Here is an 18,170-nt window from a genome sequence, read left to right on the forward strand (position 1 = left end):
ATATGAACAAGTCTGGTTTCTTTGAATAAAGCTTGATACCTATTTAATCATGGAGATGTGGTTTCATTCATATATGGCACAATCACGTTGACACACTGGTTCTCACCAGATCACCGAAATTAAGGAACCCTGAACCTGGCCAGTACCAGTTGGGTGACCATTTGGGAAGGCAAGGTGCTATATGTACCATGAGGTAAAATACCAGGTTGAGAAACTGGCGTGGTCTATCCTTCTTTCGAGGGTAGATGGGACTTTCTTAAGCCATGGTAAACATGGCGTCACAATAAAAAATTTAAAAATACCCTTGATAGCCATGGTGAAGCATCAAGTATTCAGCTACCGATAAGATTTGAATTACACTACAAACTCGTGTAGTGAGTTCAATCTCGGCTGTGGCCGTGCTGAATAAATGGAGTCTTATTCATGGTGACCCTTTTTCTTACAGTTCTGAATTTTTGAGATGAGGGCTGTTTGTTTGCATTACTTGCTTTGATCTGACTATTTTTGTAACACTCACGATAAGAACAATAGTCTGATCAAAACAATACAAACCCTTTTTCTTGTTTAATATTCTATTTCAGTCAGATGCAGCCAGACACGACTAATTCTAATAAGTTACGTTCTTCATTATTCAAAATGACAGTCAGTTGGATATGTTTTTACAAGCATAAGTACATTCTATTTTATTGTGGATTGAAAATTTTTGGTTATCCTATCACTGTTTTTTTAAATCAAGAACAAGATACTTACCTGTGCAAGCAAACCAAAAAATTTTTCATACGTTCTTTCTTGTGCACAACAATCCAGGATCATATTTGCGAGTTCATTCTAGAAAAAAAAAAAAAAAAAATGCAAACATTAAAATGATGTAGTAGTTCAATGTAATCAACCCTTTGTATGTATGAAATTAAATGTAAAATGATCCCCCATTTCAGGGCCATTCTAGCTTTGTAGAGAAGTTAAACTAATTTTTACTATTAGAGATAAATTACACGCATTTTTATGCCGAAAAATTAATTTAACAAATTATTTAACCTACCACTAACCCTAAGTCAGAGTGGTAAGCCCCTCTAACCCAAACATCCTTCCTTAACTATAAATTCAGTGCCAGCATATTCGCAACTGAAGTTGGAGCAAGGGGATTTGTAGGCTTGTCTGCCTACAATCTCATGAAACAGTTGTCCATCTCAAGGAAGAGTCGAAACAGAGCACTGAAGGCAATGAGTGAGGCAGCAGAGAAGAGCTTCAGCTGGATCTGGTCGAGGAGGAATAAAAATCAACTACATATATCTTAATTTCCCTACTTTCATGGTGGTTAAGAAATCCATCTGCGACACTGAAGCGTATAAATAAAATAAAATAAAATAAAAAATTAAAAAAAAAACACATAGCAGCAAAGAGACATTCGGGAGTCATGACATGGATGTGATCCACCCCACTAGAGTATAAGGAGTTAAGGGACGAAACACTTGATTTAATGGGTTTTTGAGGACTCTCTGCTGTTTAGCTCTCCATTCGAATTTCCTTCGACTAAGGATGTAAAACTCTGTGATTTGGCTTTTTTATATAAAAAAAAAAATTAAAAAATTAGGGTATTCCACTTAAAAGCAGAGATCTCACATTACTGATAAAAAGTGTATAGACTCATTTTTTAAGGTTTTAGGAATAAAGCAATAATCCCACTTCCTCTCGTTAAATACTCTCTGGCTATTTATGCCCGCTCATTTGGCATTTATAGATACTTAATAGTCCTCGGTTCTCATGTTAATTTCTGATAGCCTAGAGGAAAGATTCCAACCGAAAAAATCAAGGGTGACTTTGTGACTGGGTTCTAATCTCCCAACTGGCAGTAATTATCATCTCCTACACTGAAGAAAACGAAAGTTTAAAATACATGTGTCTATAAGTATAAAAGTAATTTTCTTTTTTTTTTTTTTTTTAAATGCTATTGCTATAATATATATATCTATAATATAAAGCTGAACGTTTGTGTGTGTGTCTGGTCACGAATAGGCTCCTATATGGTTGACTATTATAGAAAACTTATCACATATAATGATAGAAGATGTATCGAGACACAGGAATGGATATGTTTGATCTGGCATAATGATGATTCATTAAAATTGTGGGGTCTGCGTACACGCATGGTCAACAAAGTTTGGAAATAAAAAATTTAAAAATCAAAAAAAAAAAAAAAAAAAAAAAACGTTTACAAATGTTTTTGATATAGATGTACATAAGAATACTTTGATAAGTATGTTTTAACTTAAATAGAGAGGTATAATAAAATTGTAGGGTCTGCATTCGGGCCTGGCCTCCATAGAATGGAAATGGGCAAAAACTTTAATAAAGACTTTTCATATTTTGACAGGGGGTCATTTATGAATATCAGGAACAATAGAGGTCCAAGGATAGACCCCTGGGGCACTCCTGCATTTATATCATATTGTTTAGATGTACGACCGTCGAGGACAACCTGGATTTTTCTCTTATCTAAGAAGGATTTAATTATGTTAAGTATTCTACCAGTGATACCGTATGATCTAATCTTCCTGAGGAGACCCTCATGCCACACCCCGTCAAAAGCCTTAGATATATCTAGAGCTACCGCTCTGCCCTCTCCCGCTTTGTCCAGTGAATGGTATATACGTTCAGAGATTAGTTAGGATGTCTGCTGTGGAACGGGCTTGTCTAAATCCATATTGTTGGTCAGTCAGAAGTTTAGCATCTGTAAGGTGATGGACTAGAGCATGGTTAATTAAGGTCTCAAATATTTTGGCAAAAAGTGGGAGGAGGCTAATGGAGCGATAATTTAATGGGTCAGTTCTTTCGCCAGAATTCTTGAATACTGGTACCACAGACGCAGTTTTCCAACAGCCCAGAAAGCAAGATTCATTAAGGCATTTGTTGTAGAGTTTGGAGAGAACTGGAGCTACTTCAGTTGAGCACTTTTTTAATAGCACAGCTGGGATGAGATCGGGTCCACATGCTTTTAAAGTGTCAAGGTTTTTTATGAGAGCATGTTTCTCTGACCAGGAAGAACAACACGCATCACTTTTAAATCTGTTTTTGACCACAATTCCTGATGATTGTATAACGAATGCTGACAGCCCACTTGGGAACGCTGATCATGCAGTGATAATGGTTGAAATCGCCCTAAACTCTAGACCCAAAACTGAAGAGCCAGTGCTCAAAACAACGAGATATTATAAAAAGGCTGACTGGGAAGCCATCAGAGATTTTATCAGAGATGCTCCATGGGGAAATATTTTTTCTCTTCCTGCTGAACAGTGTGCAAATGAGACCACTGAATGGTTCAAAACTGCAATCAAAGCGCATGTTCCCATGCGGAAATTCTATAGCAAGCCCCACTCTCCCCAATGGTTTACTTCGACTTGCGCAACTGCCATTCCTCAAAGGCAGCATGCATACCGCAGATTTAACCGACATAAGTCCAGTTCAAACAGACAGAAGTACATAGAAGCTAGAAGTAATGTTAAGAAAGAAATAGCGACAGCTAAGAGAGAATTTACGGAAACCACTAAAAAACGCATCGAAGCACAAAAACTAGGAAATCGTGACTTCTGGAAAATCTACAACAGTAGCAATACACATGAAAAAATTGAAATAGCTTGAAATATTTCAATATTGGTATGCATAGAAAGTGCTTGATGAGCTAAGAAAGAATCTTTTTAAATTTTTAAAATCTGATTAAAATTAAGGAAGTTATGGCTATTTTTGTGCCTCACACGTTTGGATATTTTTCCCTCTTTAAGACCATATGCGTTTCGTCACATTTTTTACACTACTTTTTCAGTAAAAATGTCATATCTTTGTTAAAACACAAGACTAAGAAATGAAATTTACCATATAAGTGTATTTTTGTACAAGGAATCAGAATATGCAACTGAAAATCTCCCAAAGTTTATGGTTTCCAAATAATCTGCAGTAAATGTGCATAAATATGCAGCAATTCCTTAAAAATGCCATGTATCCATAAACAGAAAAGAAGTTGGAGAACTCAAAGTTGAATTGTAATGTGCTTTATGTACAAAAAACTTAAATCTAAACATAAGACCATTTAAAAATGAATATATTGCAATATTTCTTTGGTATTATTGTAGATTGACACCTTCTGTTTAACCCCACTCAACTCCTTCTGACCACCCCTCCAAAATGTGATTCTACCTTTTTAGGAAATTATGTATAAAATGCCATGAAAAACTTTAATGAAAGATAAACAAATTATTTTAGAATTGAATGTAAAATAATTTCCTATTACAGGTCATTCTAGCATTTTAGGGCAGTTAACTGTTTTTTTTTTCTATGGGAAAATATGCATGCTTTTTTTTTTTTTTTTAAGATAGAGGGTTTCTATGCAATGAGAATATGGGGAGGGTTGCCATTCGGACTTTGAATTAATTGTAGGGCTAAGGAAAATTATGTGTGAACATACTGAAAACTTGACAGAGACAAAGCTAACAAAAACAATATTAGAGGGGGGAGCGGTTAGTTTCACAAAAATTTAATGTAAAATAATTCACCATTTCCTGGCCATTCTAGCATTTTAGGACAGTTAACCAATTTATTTTTATGTGTATTTTTCTTTAAGGAAGGATCTATTTTTTGTTTGTTTGTTTTAGATGCTTGTATGTGGCTTACAGAGGTATTTTGTTTGGGGGGGGGCTTGCCACTCGAACTTAGTGTTATTGTTAGGGTTAAAGAGTGTTTTAGGAGGAGACTTGCCACACATAATTTGGATTAGAGGTGAAGTTAAGAGAGCTTTTTTTCAAAGAGAGCGTTCAAAAATTTGTTGATTTCTATTTTCGAGGTTGAAGGTGTTAATTCCATAGGCCGTTTATACTACGCTGGAGCAGGTTGTAAAAATATCTTTCGCTTAATAAGTAGAAAAAAAAAATAACGAAATAAAAAGCTTCCTAATTGTAGTTTGATGTGTTTTCTAACTGCTTTTAAAATTTCAAGAATATTGATATAGATTTTGAGGGTTTGTATTACTATACACATAGATTCGAAAAAGTTGTCAAAAAAACAAATATATAACAAATAAATGTTATCAAAAGCAAGTTATTTTTCTGCCTAACTGGATAATTTTTTAGTGTTTTTATTTAATGTAACATGTTTATTCAGCTTGAAAACAGTGTTTACCGATGTTTTGGAAAATTTAAAATGGCGCCCGACTCTCTTGAAACGGTAAGTTTGGGGAAAAGAATTAAAAATAAAAAAGTAGACAAAATACTGCTAGAAACTCGCTCAATATATGTTACCGTGACATAGGCTGACATATATTCGGTGAGTTTTTAACAGTATTTTGTATAGTTTTCTTTTTATTTTTAACTCCTTTTCTCAAACTTACCGTGTCAAAGAGAGTTGGGCCGGGCGCCATTTTTAATTTTCCAATACATCGGTAAACACTGTACGTTTTTCGAGCTGAATAAACATGTTACATTAAATAAAAACACTAGAAAATTATCCAGTTAGGTAGAAAAGTAACTTATCTGGCCTTTGATAACATTTATTTGTTATATATTTGTTTTTTGACAACTTTTTCGAATCTATGTATAAACGAGATTTTGATACTTATTTTGATTTTGAAAAAAAAACATTTGTGGCTGTTCGCAGTAAAACATTGTTTTAATTCGTAGTTCAAAACTAATTTAAAGAATAAAAGTGCATGCAAGCTATATATCTACAAAAGTTTATTTTGTTTTTTTAACCATGTTTTTAAATTTGACGAGCAATGTGAGAAATTGCAACAGATTCATAATGCCGAATTGGTTGGGATTGTTGTTATTATACATTCTGAAAACCGAATAGTTCTAAACTAATGTTATTCTGATAACAAAATAGCTCTCATTAAACATAAGAACATTTATATTCATATTTTCATGTTTTTCTTAATTCGTTCTTGAATAAAAATTAAAGAACGCGTGTTGTTTATACACTGTGCTATTGCTGATTCTACAGGCTGGAGCTGTTGCTGCTGCTTCTAGTAATACTAACTTCATTTGACCAAATTCGAGAAATAAACAATTTTTTTTTCGGGTAGGTCCTTTTAAATTATCAATTACCGCGGTCCTACCCAACATAAAATAATACTTTTAATTGATAAAGATAGTAAAAAGATTGATTTACTTACTACTGGGTGTCCGAAGAATTTTTTTTTCAAAATGTTCGATACTCGTCATATTAAAGTTTATTTTTAACACGACAAAAAAAGAAATAGTCAAAAATATTTCGGACACTTGACAGTATTAAGATTAACACCTCTTCTGATTGTTTTCCAAATTTCATGACGAAATTCTTTATACAATCACGGTACGAACCTTTAGAAAACAGGGGGGTGTCATTACAAAACCTTACCGAAAATGCCATTTTATGACGTTCACATTTTTATCACTTTATTTGCTTAAAACTCTTAAAATATATAATGTATATTCATATTTATTAATTCATTTGAAAGTATATTCATTTCCGAACAAAACAGTAGTAATTTGAAGACTTGAAGTGCTTTGGTTTAAAAAATATGGCTATTTTAGTAGAACTACCTTGAAATCTGTGATTATCCAAAGCGTTTTTTCGTCCGTGTGTATTACTAACAACAGTGTAGTAAATAATGGGTAATCAACAATTCCCCCACTAACCAACAATCACGAGGTTGTTTGCTCAGCAACCGAAAAGGCTAACATGCTTGCCAGTCGGTTTGCCTCAAACTCCACACTGGACCCTTCCAACCACTCCCTACCTGAATTTCCTATGCGGACAGACGCCACGCTAGACGATCTGGAAATCACCCCTGCTCAGGTGCATGCTATCATAAAAAACCTTGACACTTCAAAAGCATGTGGACCTGATCTCATCCCAGCTGTGCTATTAAAAAAGTGCTTAGCCGAAGTAGCTCCAGTTCTCTTCAAATTCTACAACAAATGCTTTAATGAATCATGCTTTCTGGGCTGTTGGAAAACTGCTTCTGTGGTACCAGTATTCAAGAATTCTGGCGAAAGAACCGACCCATTAAATTATCGCCCCATTAGCCTCCTCCCACTTTTTGCCAAAATATTTGAGACCTTAATTAACCATGCTCTAGTCCATCACCTTACAGATGCTAAACTTCTGACTGACCAACAATATGGATTTAGACAAGCCCGTTCCACAGCAGACATCCTAACTGTAATCTCTGAATGTATATACCATTCACTGGACAAAGCGGGAGAGGGCAGAGCGGTAGCTCTAGATATATCTAAGGCTTTTGACGGGGTGTGGCATGAGGGTCTCCTCAGGAAGATTAGATCATACGGTATGACTGGTAGAATACTTAACATAATTAAATCCTTCTTAGATAAGAGAAAAATCCAGGTTGTCCTCGACGGTCGTACATCTAAACAATATGATATAAATGCGGGAGTGCTCCAGGGGTCTATCCTTGGACCTCTATTGTTCCTGATATTCATAAATGACCTCCCCGACAAAATTGCCTCTGAGATGGGTATATATGCTGATGACACCACACTCTATAACAGGCACGACAGGAAAACAAATGAATATATATCTAAGGAAATGGCAGAAACACTAGAGGATGACCTCCAATCAGTAGTGGAATGGGGACAAAAGTGGATGGTAACGTTCAATGCTGCCAAGACTGAACTAGTTTCATTCAATAATTACAAGAAATCTTCTCTACCACCTATAGCAATAGCCAACGACTATCTGAGAGTACGTCTTTCAAGCTCCTTGGTTTAACGTTCACAGGAAACATGAGTTGGAACAATTACATCGAGGGCATTGCCAGGGCCGCTGCAAGGAAGGTGGGCTCTCTCTACTGTGCTAGAAAACTACTAACACCCGAAAGTATCCTGTACCTCTATAAGGCAACCATTCGCCCATGTATGGAGTATTGCTGTCATATTTGGGCTGGTGCATCGGCTACTAGTTTCTCGCGCCTTGACAAGGTTCAAAAGAGAGTCGCAAATCTGATAGGCCTTAAACTGGCATCTAAGCTTCAGCCTCTGTCCCATCGACGAAACGTTGCATCCCTCTGCTTGTTCTACAAGTATTTTAATGGTGAATGCTCTGATGAACTGCAAGCACTTGTGCCCCCATGACGTGAACACCCTCGACAGACCCGACAAGCTGCAAAATCCCACTCCCACACTGTAGAGATCCCTAGATGTAAAAGATCTTTCTACTCCAGTAGTTTCTTCCCCAGAACCGCTAGACTTTGGAATTCCATTCCAGGTCCCTGCTTCCCCAACTGTACTGACATGCAGAAGTTCAAGTGCAACGTGAACCAACATCTTGCTGCCCAAATCCCTACATAGTACTCCAGTAGTTGTTGCCCCTGATAGTAGGCCCCTACACCAAAGTGGCAATGTGCCTTGTTTGGGGTGAAAATGTAATAATAATAAAAAAAAAAAAAAAATCTATCTGCCTAAGTATACTTTGATAATTATGTTTCAGTTTGAAGAAATATGGTATAATAAAATTATGGAGTGTTCGTTCGCGCCTGACCTCCATAGAATGGAAATATGTCACAAAGTTTAACAAGGTTTTTTAATATAGATCCACAGAATATTGTGATACGTGTTTCAGTGTGAACAGGTATAGTATAATAAATTATGGGGTTGATCTATTTTATTTTTACTTTCATCATATTTTGCTTTGGTTTTGATACCCCCAAATTCAAGGCTATCTCTTTACAACCCTTCTTTTTCATAACCTATCATACTTTCATAAATCAGAGTCCATTTTCTGTAGGCTTTTTTTTAACCCAGTCAACGACGGGTACTTTTGCTAGTATATATATATAAATTGCATACATTGGTCTGTAATTTTTTTTTTTTTTTTTTTTTAGATTAAACAACAACCTACCTCTTGACCTGGTTTGAGATCCATTTTCAGCAATTTATGAGCACATTCTTGAAAATCTAAACTGGATGTAATTGTTAAATATATTGTCCGTCGCAGAGCAACTAAATTGGTTTCTGTGTTATCAATTATCATCTGTTCAGTTTGTTCTGAAAAACAAGTAAAAAACATTTTAAAAAAAAATACCATTATTGAATCCAAAAACTATTTTAATATTTAACATCAGTGCATGAACAATCTGAAAGTTTCATGCCTTTGTTGCAGATATTGACAGTGTGAGACTAAGAAAGTAATCCCTGCATTGGACGTGCGTAAGAAGAAGAATTCCTCCATGCAGAAAAAATTGAACCAATCAATATTCACCAGCACCTGTTCAACGTTTACAAAGCCGATGCAATTGATGTCAGCACAGTTAATGGATAGGTTTGTCAATTTCAGTGGTGACAGATATGTGAGCAACAAAGCACACTCCAGACTTTTACGATTGACGCATTATAAAAGTGGATTAAGAATGATGGTTACTCTGAAGTAAAAAAAAAAAAAAAAAAATTCTGAAGCATAAAAGATGGCTTACTTTAATATTACCACTCCTGTCTTTATAGCTCTTCAATGTTTTAGTTTTTGGGTTAAAAAATAGGGGGTCTTATTTTTGGAATGATCCTATATATATATGTGTATATATGGATGTATATATTATGAAATGCTTCCAAAGTAAAACTTTTCAGTTTAAATATACAATTACTAGAAAGTTCCAGCCTCAACCACACCAATACGATGAAATGATACACAAGTGCACTTACATTTTGATATCAAATCTCATGAGATTTAACATCACACGTTCAATTACATAGTGCTTCATATATCAATTTTTATACCATAAGATAAAAAAATTATTACAATAATAAAGTTGGTATATATCCGATAGTGCTCAGTACTACTTATGTTATAAGTAGAGCAGATATATTTTCAAGTTATTTAGTATTGATAACTTCAACATTTAAACCAACTATATATATCTACAATATAAAGCTGTGTGTGTGGTCACGAATAGGCTCCTATATGGTTGACTATTTTAAAAAACTGATTACATATAATGACAGAAGATGTATCGAGACACAGGAATGGGTATGTTTGATCTGGCAGAAGGGTGGTTCATTAAAATTGTGGGGTCTGCGTTTGTGCCTGGTCCACAAAGTATGGAAATAAAAAATTTAAAAATTAAAAAAAAAAAAAAAAACGTTTACAAGTGTTTTTGATATAGATGTACATAAGAATACTTTGATAAGTATGTTTTAACTTAAATAGGGATGATATAATAAAATTGTGGGGTCTGCGTTCACGCCTGGCCTCCATAGAATGGAAATAGACACAAACTTTAATAAAGACTTTTCATATCTATCTGCGTAAGTATACTTTGATAATTATGTTTCAGTTTGAAGAAATATGGTATAATAAAATTATGGGGTGTTCGTTCACACCTGACCTCCATAGAATGGAAATATGTCACAAAGTTTAACAAGGTTTTTTAATATAGGTCCACAGAATATTGTGATAAGTGTTTCAGTGTGAGCAGGTATGGTATAATAAATTCTGGGGTGTATCTATTTTATTTTTACTTTCATCATATTTTGCTTTGGTTTTGATACCCATAAATTCGAAGCTATCTCTTTACAACCCTTCCTTTTCATAACCTATCATACTTTCATAAATCAGAGTCCATTTTCTGTAGGTTGTTTTTAAACCCAGTCAACGACGGGTACTTTTGCTAGTATATATATATATATATTACAATAGAAAAATGAAAACATAAAAAGTAATATGGTTAAGTTTAAAAATGGAAAAGTAAAGGACTAGTTGTTAAAACTAGAAAAGAAAAGGACATGATATTCTAGTAAAAAATATAATAAATTTATAACTTAAAATATTGTAGCATTAAAAATTGATTATATAATGTTATAAATTGAATTTTAAAAAATTCTTAATGCTGCAATATTTTAAGTTATAGTTATATTTTTTACTAGAATATATTGTCCTTTTCTTTTCCAGTTTTAACAACTAGTCCTTTACTTTTCCATGTTTAAGCTTTAACCAAATTACTTTTCATGCTTGCATTTTTATATTGTAATCCATGATTTTTTCAGGCTTTAATTAAATTCACTTGTTCTTTGTTTAGTTTCAGTTTTAATTTTGTCACCATAAACATAACATACATATATGTAATAACAATGTACGGCACTTGTTTGCTTTCAATAAAATTCGCCCAATTATCTCCCTTTCATTCTTTTATACTCTGTTTTACTTGTTACTTTTCTTTTTGTGAGAGCGGTGAATTGGTAGCAATACTGGTTGCTGAAGTGACGTGGTTGCTATGGAAACCAGTCATAAAAAACGTCGCTCACTTCCTTACATTTTTGGGGGGGATTTTCAACACCAGTAAATTCATCATAACTTTTGTTTTACTGAATGGAAATTGAAATTTTCTTTTTCACACTTTGGTTGAAAAATGAGTGAGCGGTGAAGCTTAAAAGCAGGTCTAAATGACTAAAACTACCACTTAACCATATATTCAAACACTACTGTGTTTGAATGATATATAGTAATTGGATAATACTGCTTTTTTTTTTTTGTCCATTCTTAAAAAAATTTTTGTTTTAATTTTATATTTAATACTTATTTTTATGTTTGTATTTGTGGGTGTTTTTTGTGGTGGGTGGGGGGTGCAGGGTATTTTTGTTGTTGTTGGGTTATACATACGGGGTGATAACTAGAAAAATGGGAAATTTAAAATTGTAAATTTTATTGCATTTAGCTCATTTACTTCTTTGATTTGCACAGACGACATTTTGAGCATTATATTATAATATTAGTATTTGTAAAATATTATATAATTATTCTTTGTAAAAATAAATTACTTCTTGACAAATTTCTCACTTTTCTAATGACCACCCTGAATATATTTTCCCAATTAGGTCAGATAATGCCCTGCATAGATGCATTTGACTAAAAACAATTGTGAAGAAAACAATCCCCTCTCTCCACTAGGTCAATGATAACTATATACAACACGTGTACCTATCTGGTGAAAAGATGAGAGAAATGGGTTTATATTGTCCCAAAGAGAAAACTTAACTCAAATATCGAATATGGTTTCTTCACATTGCATGATAATACAAGGTGAAGAATCCAAGAATTAACTTGGATTCTTCACCTTGTATTATCATGCAATGTGAAGAAACCATATTCGATATTTGAGTTAAGCTTCTTTAATTCCAGGATATTTGAAGTTGGAGTGCAAGAGGTGGAAATCCAAATGTATATTTGATCCTTGTTCAGAATTTCCATTATATAAAAAAAAAAGAAAATCTGTATGATGCATGTAATAAAACAAAAATATATTCAAAAAATCATATAAATTTATCAAGTAGTTTTATTTTTAAATAAGGAAATACAATTTTATGAGTATTCGAGGAATGACTGCTTGCTTTGCCCGCCATTTTCACAAAAAAAAAAAAAAAAAAAAAAAAAAAAAATCGAAAACAAAAGAAATAACACAATAATTCCAAAATTGCAATGGAAGCATGATGGGCCCATAACCTCTAGAAGTGTAAGCCATGTCTAGTTTCAGAACAGTTTTCGATAGTTAATTTTTCTACACAAGTCTTGGAGGTGACTGGTTCGCAGTAGACAGTTCTCGAGTTGGAATCCACAGAGCAAAAGATTCTTCCCGTGTTGACACGAAGAAAACATATGCGAACTTGCCACAGAAAGGGTTAATATTTTTGGAGCAATTCTGGTTTCTGATTGGTTGGTAGCAGAACATGAATTAATTTGATTCGTCAGTTCCTAGCAGTATCGTTTATAAATAGAATCTCCCGACTGCAGGATCATACCCCATTATAGAGTAAAAATATTGCAGCATAATGTAATTCCTACAAATTCTCATTAATTGCTTAAAAACGATTTTCTTTATAGAAATAAAATTTGATCAATTTACGTAATTTTTGGAATATGATATTTTTGTTTTGTCATAGGCACGTACATTATACAGATTTTTGTTTTTTTTAATACAAAGGGAATTTTGGATAAGAACCAGATATTTTGAAAAATTGACCCCGGAGTTAGACCCTTGTTTCAGTCAAATATCCACCTCTTCTTATAACAACGTCACAACTTGTACCTTAATTACATAACTAAAATACTAATAATACTTTCAACATTTCATCGAATCTTCTTTCTTAGAACTGCACGCCTGTGGAACTTGTTTCGTCTGCCTGCTTCCCACCTGACTACAACTTGGATGTCTTCAAGTCCAACGTTAACAAATTCCTAATGAACCGCCCTCTTAAGTAAACACTTTATTAAATCTCCACACTAACGTACTGTACTTGCAATAACCCTTATCCCTGAGTGGCTTCCGGGCCTTGATAAGTGGTGACCACCGTGTAAAAAAAAAAAAAAAAAAATATCTGAATTACCTGATCCAGCAGCAGGTTCTTGTCCCTCTCCTTCACTACCGCTTTCATCATCTTCGCTGTCATCTCCACTTTCATCACCGCTCTCTTCATCAGAGCTTCTGGTAAGAATTTCTGAAATATAAAAATATAAATATTTATACGTAAACGTATTAGCAAAACAGAATTTCCCTTATCAACAAAAACTACTCAGACCAAAAATATAAAATTTCAAAATATATGTCCAATTTATTATTTATTTTACAGAAATCTTTAGTTATTTAACCTTTTTAGAAAAAAAAAAAAAAAAAAAAAAAAAAATTAGATTACAATAAAGATCGAACATCAAAAATCTACATATTATCTATAAAAGATAAGTTTAATTTTTAGAGCAGGGATTGATTTTTTTTCTTTCATTTTTCTGTGTAAACAAATTTATCCATAACCTCAATTTTGGTTACACATCAGTTAACTTCCTTGCAAAAACAATTAAGTTATTTTTTTTTCAAATGTTCTTTCTTTCTTATAATCTTAAAATTTGGCAAGAAGGGATCTGAGACAACAAAGTCACCTTAGGATGAATTTTTATTTATTGCGGACTATTTTTCTCATCTTTATTAGTTGTTGTTACACAACGTTTCGGCCAAGTATTCCTCTGGCCCTCGTCAGGTGGTAACTGCGATGGATAGGAACTTCGAATCTCCTAACTGCATTCTCAGCAGTCACTGCCATCACCAGTAAATTCATCATAACTTTTGTTTTACTGAATGGAAATTGAAGTTTTTTTTTCTCACAATATAGCTGAAAAGGTGGTCTATATATTATTGTTTGAAATTTAGTTGAAAAATGAGTGAGCGGTGAAGCTTTAAAGCAGGTCTAAATGACTAAAACTGCCAGTTAACCATATATTCAAACACTACTGTGTTTGAATGATATATAGTAATTGGATAATACAGCTTCTTTTTGTCCATTCTTAAAAAAATTTTTGTTTTAATTTTATATTTAATACTTATTTTTATCTTTGTATTTGTGGGTGTTTTTTTTTGTTGTTGTTGGGTTATACATAAGGGGTGATAACTAGAAAAATTGTAAATTTTATTGCATTTAGCTTATTTACTTCTTTGATTTGCACAGACAACATTTTGAGCATTATATTATAATATTAGTCTTTGTAAAATATCAGTCACTGCCATCCGGATGGCAGTGACTGATGAGAATGCAGTTAGGAGATTCAAAGTTCCTATCCGTCACAGTTACCACCTGAAGAAGGCCAGAGGAATACTTGGCCAAAACGTCGTGTCACAACAACTAATAAAGATGAGAATAATAGTCCGCAATAAATAAAAATTAATATAAATAATACTCATCTCAATAATGAATTCCAATTAAAATAATATATATCACCTTAGGATGATTGGAAAAATATTTGTTTCAGAGTTTTCATCTCTTCAAGAATAGTTGTCTTACCAAAGCTCAAGAATTTCAGAAATCATAATACTGAATTTCACACGAAAACAATGGTATCTACGTATTCCTTGTACTTTTAAGATGATTATATCCAAAAATTACAAAAATCGATAAGGTAGACAAATATTTATTATGGAAAGTAGAATTTGAAGAAAACAATTGTATTTACTTATGTAAGACACAAGAGAGTTCAAAAGGGAGGTAATTTCTTGTTTCGATTTATTTTATTAAAACAAGATGACTTCAATTTTGCACCTGCTAACACGATTAAAGTTGTTTTTTTTTAATAATACAGTAATATTCAGGTAATTTCAACTGCATAATTTGGAAGCTAATATTGTATTAGAATTGATAAAAACAATCAGTAAAAACCATTGGTTTTTATCTGAAAACTCCATTTATCAACTACAACATTTCATTCTAATAGTGTAGAAGCGTTGTCTAGTCTTTTCTAATATTGAAATAGAGAGGTTAATGGTGTAAATAGATAATATATTATTTCTTGATGATTAAAGTTAAAATAAACTGTCAAATAAATAAAATTATAAAACTTGAAGTAATTTTCATTTAGGTAGTTATAGTTATAGGATTTGTAAATTTATTGAAATTATTTTAAAAAAAAAAAACCTACAACAATAAAAAATATATCAACTTACCATTTTTTAAAACATTATATTTTTCTTCATTCTCTACAAAATTATCATCCGCCTTGAATACATCTGAAAACAGAAAATAAGACAGAATTCTTTTTTGTAATAACTTTTTCCACATGAAATCCTATCAAGCTTTTCTTTTTCACAAAACCAAGTGTCATTAATGTAGGTATTTGCTAACACTTAAAACAGAAGTTAATGGAAATAATTTTTTTATTTAAAGACACACTGAATATTTCATAAAATAAAATCTATAAACATCATAAATCAATCCAATCAAATGTAAAATGAGTTTTGTGATTTTAAAAGCAAAGAGTATGAGACAAAGTAAAAAAGCAAATTTAAATACAAAGTTAAATACAAAGTTTAAAAAGGAAAGAACAAACATTTGACAATTTAAGTAAATTTCTTTAAAAAGATAATGATTATGATAAAAATATTTGTATTATAAAAATAATAAAAAATGTAAAATTAATATTAATAAAGAGAAAAATAGATATACAGATTATAAGAAAGCTTTATAAAAATAAACATTTCTATATGAACTATATAAACATGCACTAGGTTGCATGTTTGCAATGCATATAAATAACAGGCTTCCTATGAGAGGGAGATATTTAACCAAAAGAAAAAATCACACAAGATACACAGAATTCGATTTCTCCCTGGAAAAATTAGTGTCTCTTTAAACAGAGGTTCATGCTGATACTAAAGTACTTGGAAAAAAATAAATAAAATAATAATGTTCAGCTAGATATGGATATTTCCTAGGCAGTAGGTTTCTGGGTGGTCAACCACAAGGGACCTGAATATTTATATATATTCCAGCAAATGAGCATGGGATGAAAGTTGGTTGGCTGAGCATATCGCAGTAAGTTTTCTGAGCACCTCATAGTCAGTTGGAGTTGGTATACCTCTCATAGACAGATGATCCCTGGGACAGTTGTGTTCGGTCAGATTTGTGTCTTCATGTGATCAGGCTAAGACTTCTTGTTCAGTAGAAGAAAACAAATATCATTATGGCTATTCAAAAGAATAAAATATTGTTACTAGTTTTAAACAGGAGTTTAATTTCATTTGGAGGAAGAATTCTTTTGTTTCAGCACTGACTGAAACAACACAACTGACACTGTGTTCGGTGTTGGAGTTAAGCAACGATTTTAGACCAGCGCAATAAGTGAATGATCATGGCCTACAAAGTGAATGCACACAGACCCATGTTCACAATTATGAATATAAATATTGTAAAGAAAATACTGGTTTCAATTTAGCATAATGCAAAGCTAATCTCAATTAACAGCATCATAAAATTTGCAAATAAATTTTTTATTGTTACCACATTTACATGGGAATATATGTTTGCTGTTATTTCCAAAAAATAAATCCGTAAGTTTCACACGCGTTTGATATTTTTCCTTCATTTGATTTAAAACTTGCATTTCATTTCCTTTTGCATCATTCCATAATGAATCAATCAACCGATTATTCAAACAGCCCACTTAACTGAACAAGTTCTGAGCACAGTAACTTAAGATTCATGTACTAACAATTGTTAAATTACATGTTGTAAAAATATCACTAAAGGAATGAATGATGGAGTAGCATGAAATACGTCCATATTAAATAGTTACTTCAGTTAATCACAATAGAATAATAAATAATAAATGACTTAAATTTAATATCAAATATTTCAAATTTTTTGGTGCTTATTTAGAATTATGTTTATTTAAAAAAAAACAAAAAAAAACACAGAAAAATGTTTCTGATGTATGTACTCATCATAGATTAAAGATGTCATATTCCAAAAATTGCATAAATTGATTAAGTTTTTTTTTCTAAATTTAAGAGATTCAAATTTTACAATTTTTAGCGATTTATAAAATCTTAATTATCTGAATACAAACAAACTGTGCTCAAATTGAATTGTCGCCCTTGAATTTCGGCAAAATTTATTACATTGCACCCAGCAGCTCTCACATAAAATTTTATTTTCTTAAAAAAAAACCCATCTTGATTAATTTACATGATTTTTGGATTATGAAATCTTCATTCCATGACAAGTACACACATCATAAAGATTGTTTTATAGTTTTGTTTTTTAAGTGTAATTCTAAATAAGTACTAATTTATTCTTAAACATATTTTTCCTAAAACAATGTCTTTGCAGGGGAATCTGTTGTTCTTTTGTTTTCCCTTATGTGTACAAACCCTGCACGAATGCTGTAAAATGAGCATTTACAATAGACTGTTTTTATTTCTAAATTCTAGCTTTATGTGAAAGATGTTCATGTTAAAAAAATAAATATTTAAAAATATCAAAATAAAAAAAAAGTCTCCCAAAAGAACATACTCAAAATATCGTCTCCTCCTCCGTCGTCATCAAGAGTTAATAAATGTGTAAACTGATCAGCTTCTACTACCAAGTCCAGATCTTCTATCACTGCTGGATGATCCTGTGAAAGAGATTGTAATTATAAAATGCAAATGCAACAATTATGACTACTTAAGTGTACAGACTGAACAAATTCCTTATCAATTTAAAGAGGTGAAATACCAAATTTTGGAATCACAGTAATTTTAAGGTCTATGTGCATTTAGTTTTATCTTAGATGGTGGAAGGGTGCAGAAAAAAAAAGATACATCAAAAAGATGGCATAATAAAATATGTCCTTTTCTTCCAGATTAATCAGTAAGTTAATTAATGTAGTGAAGGCCA

The 18,170-nt window shown here is 32.4% G+C and overlaps 1 protein-coding gene across 2 annotated transcripts in view; it reads right to left on the minus strand.

Moving 5' to 3' along the window:
* Positions 1–18,170, minus strand: part of LOC145239751 (uncharacterized) — a 92,566-nt gene that overhangs the window by 17,963 nt on the left and 56,433 nt on the right. For both annotated transcript variants that reach the window (XM_080103157.1, XM_080103158.1), the window contains exons 8-12: positions 17,805–17,907; positions 15,458–15,520; positions 13,359–13,469; positions 8,887–9,032; positions 751–828 (exon numbers count right to left, since the gene is read on the minus strand). In XM_080103157.1, coding sequence (XP_079959283.1) covers positions 751–828; positions 8,887–9,032; positions 13,359–13,469; positions 15,458–15,520; positions 17,805–17,907 — 501 coding nt within the window. The remainder of the gene's footprint in view (positions 1–750; positions 829–8,886; positions 9,033–13,358; positions 13,470–15,457; positions 15,521–17,804; positions 17,908–18,170) is intronic.

The sequence above is a fragment of the Euprymna scolopes genome, chromosome 19 (assembly GCF_053919585.1).
Source record: "Euprymna scolopes isolate OS-2025 chromosome 19, ASM5391958v1, whole genome shotgun sequence".
Taxonomy (NCBI): Eukaryota; Metazoa; Mollusca; class Cephalopoda; order Sepiida; family Sepiolidae; genus Euprymna; species Euprymna scolopes.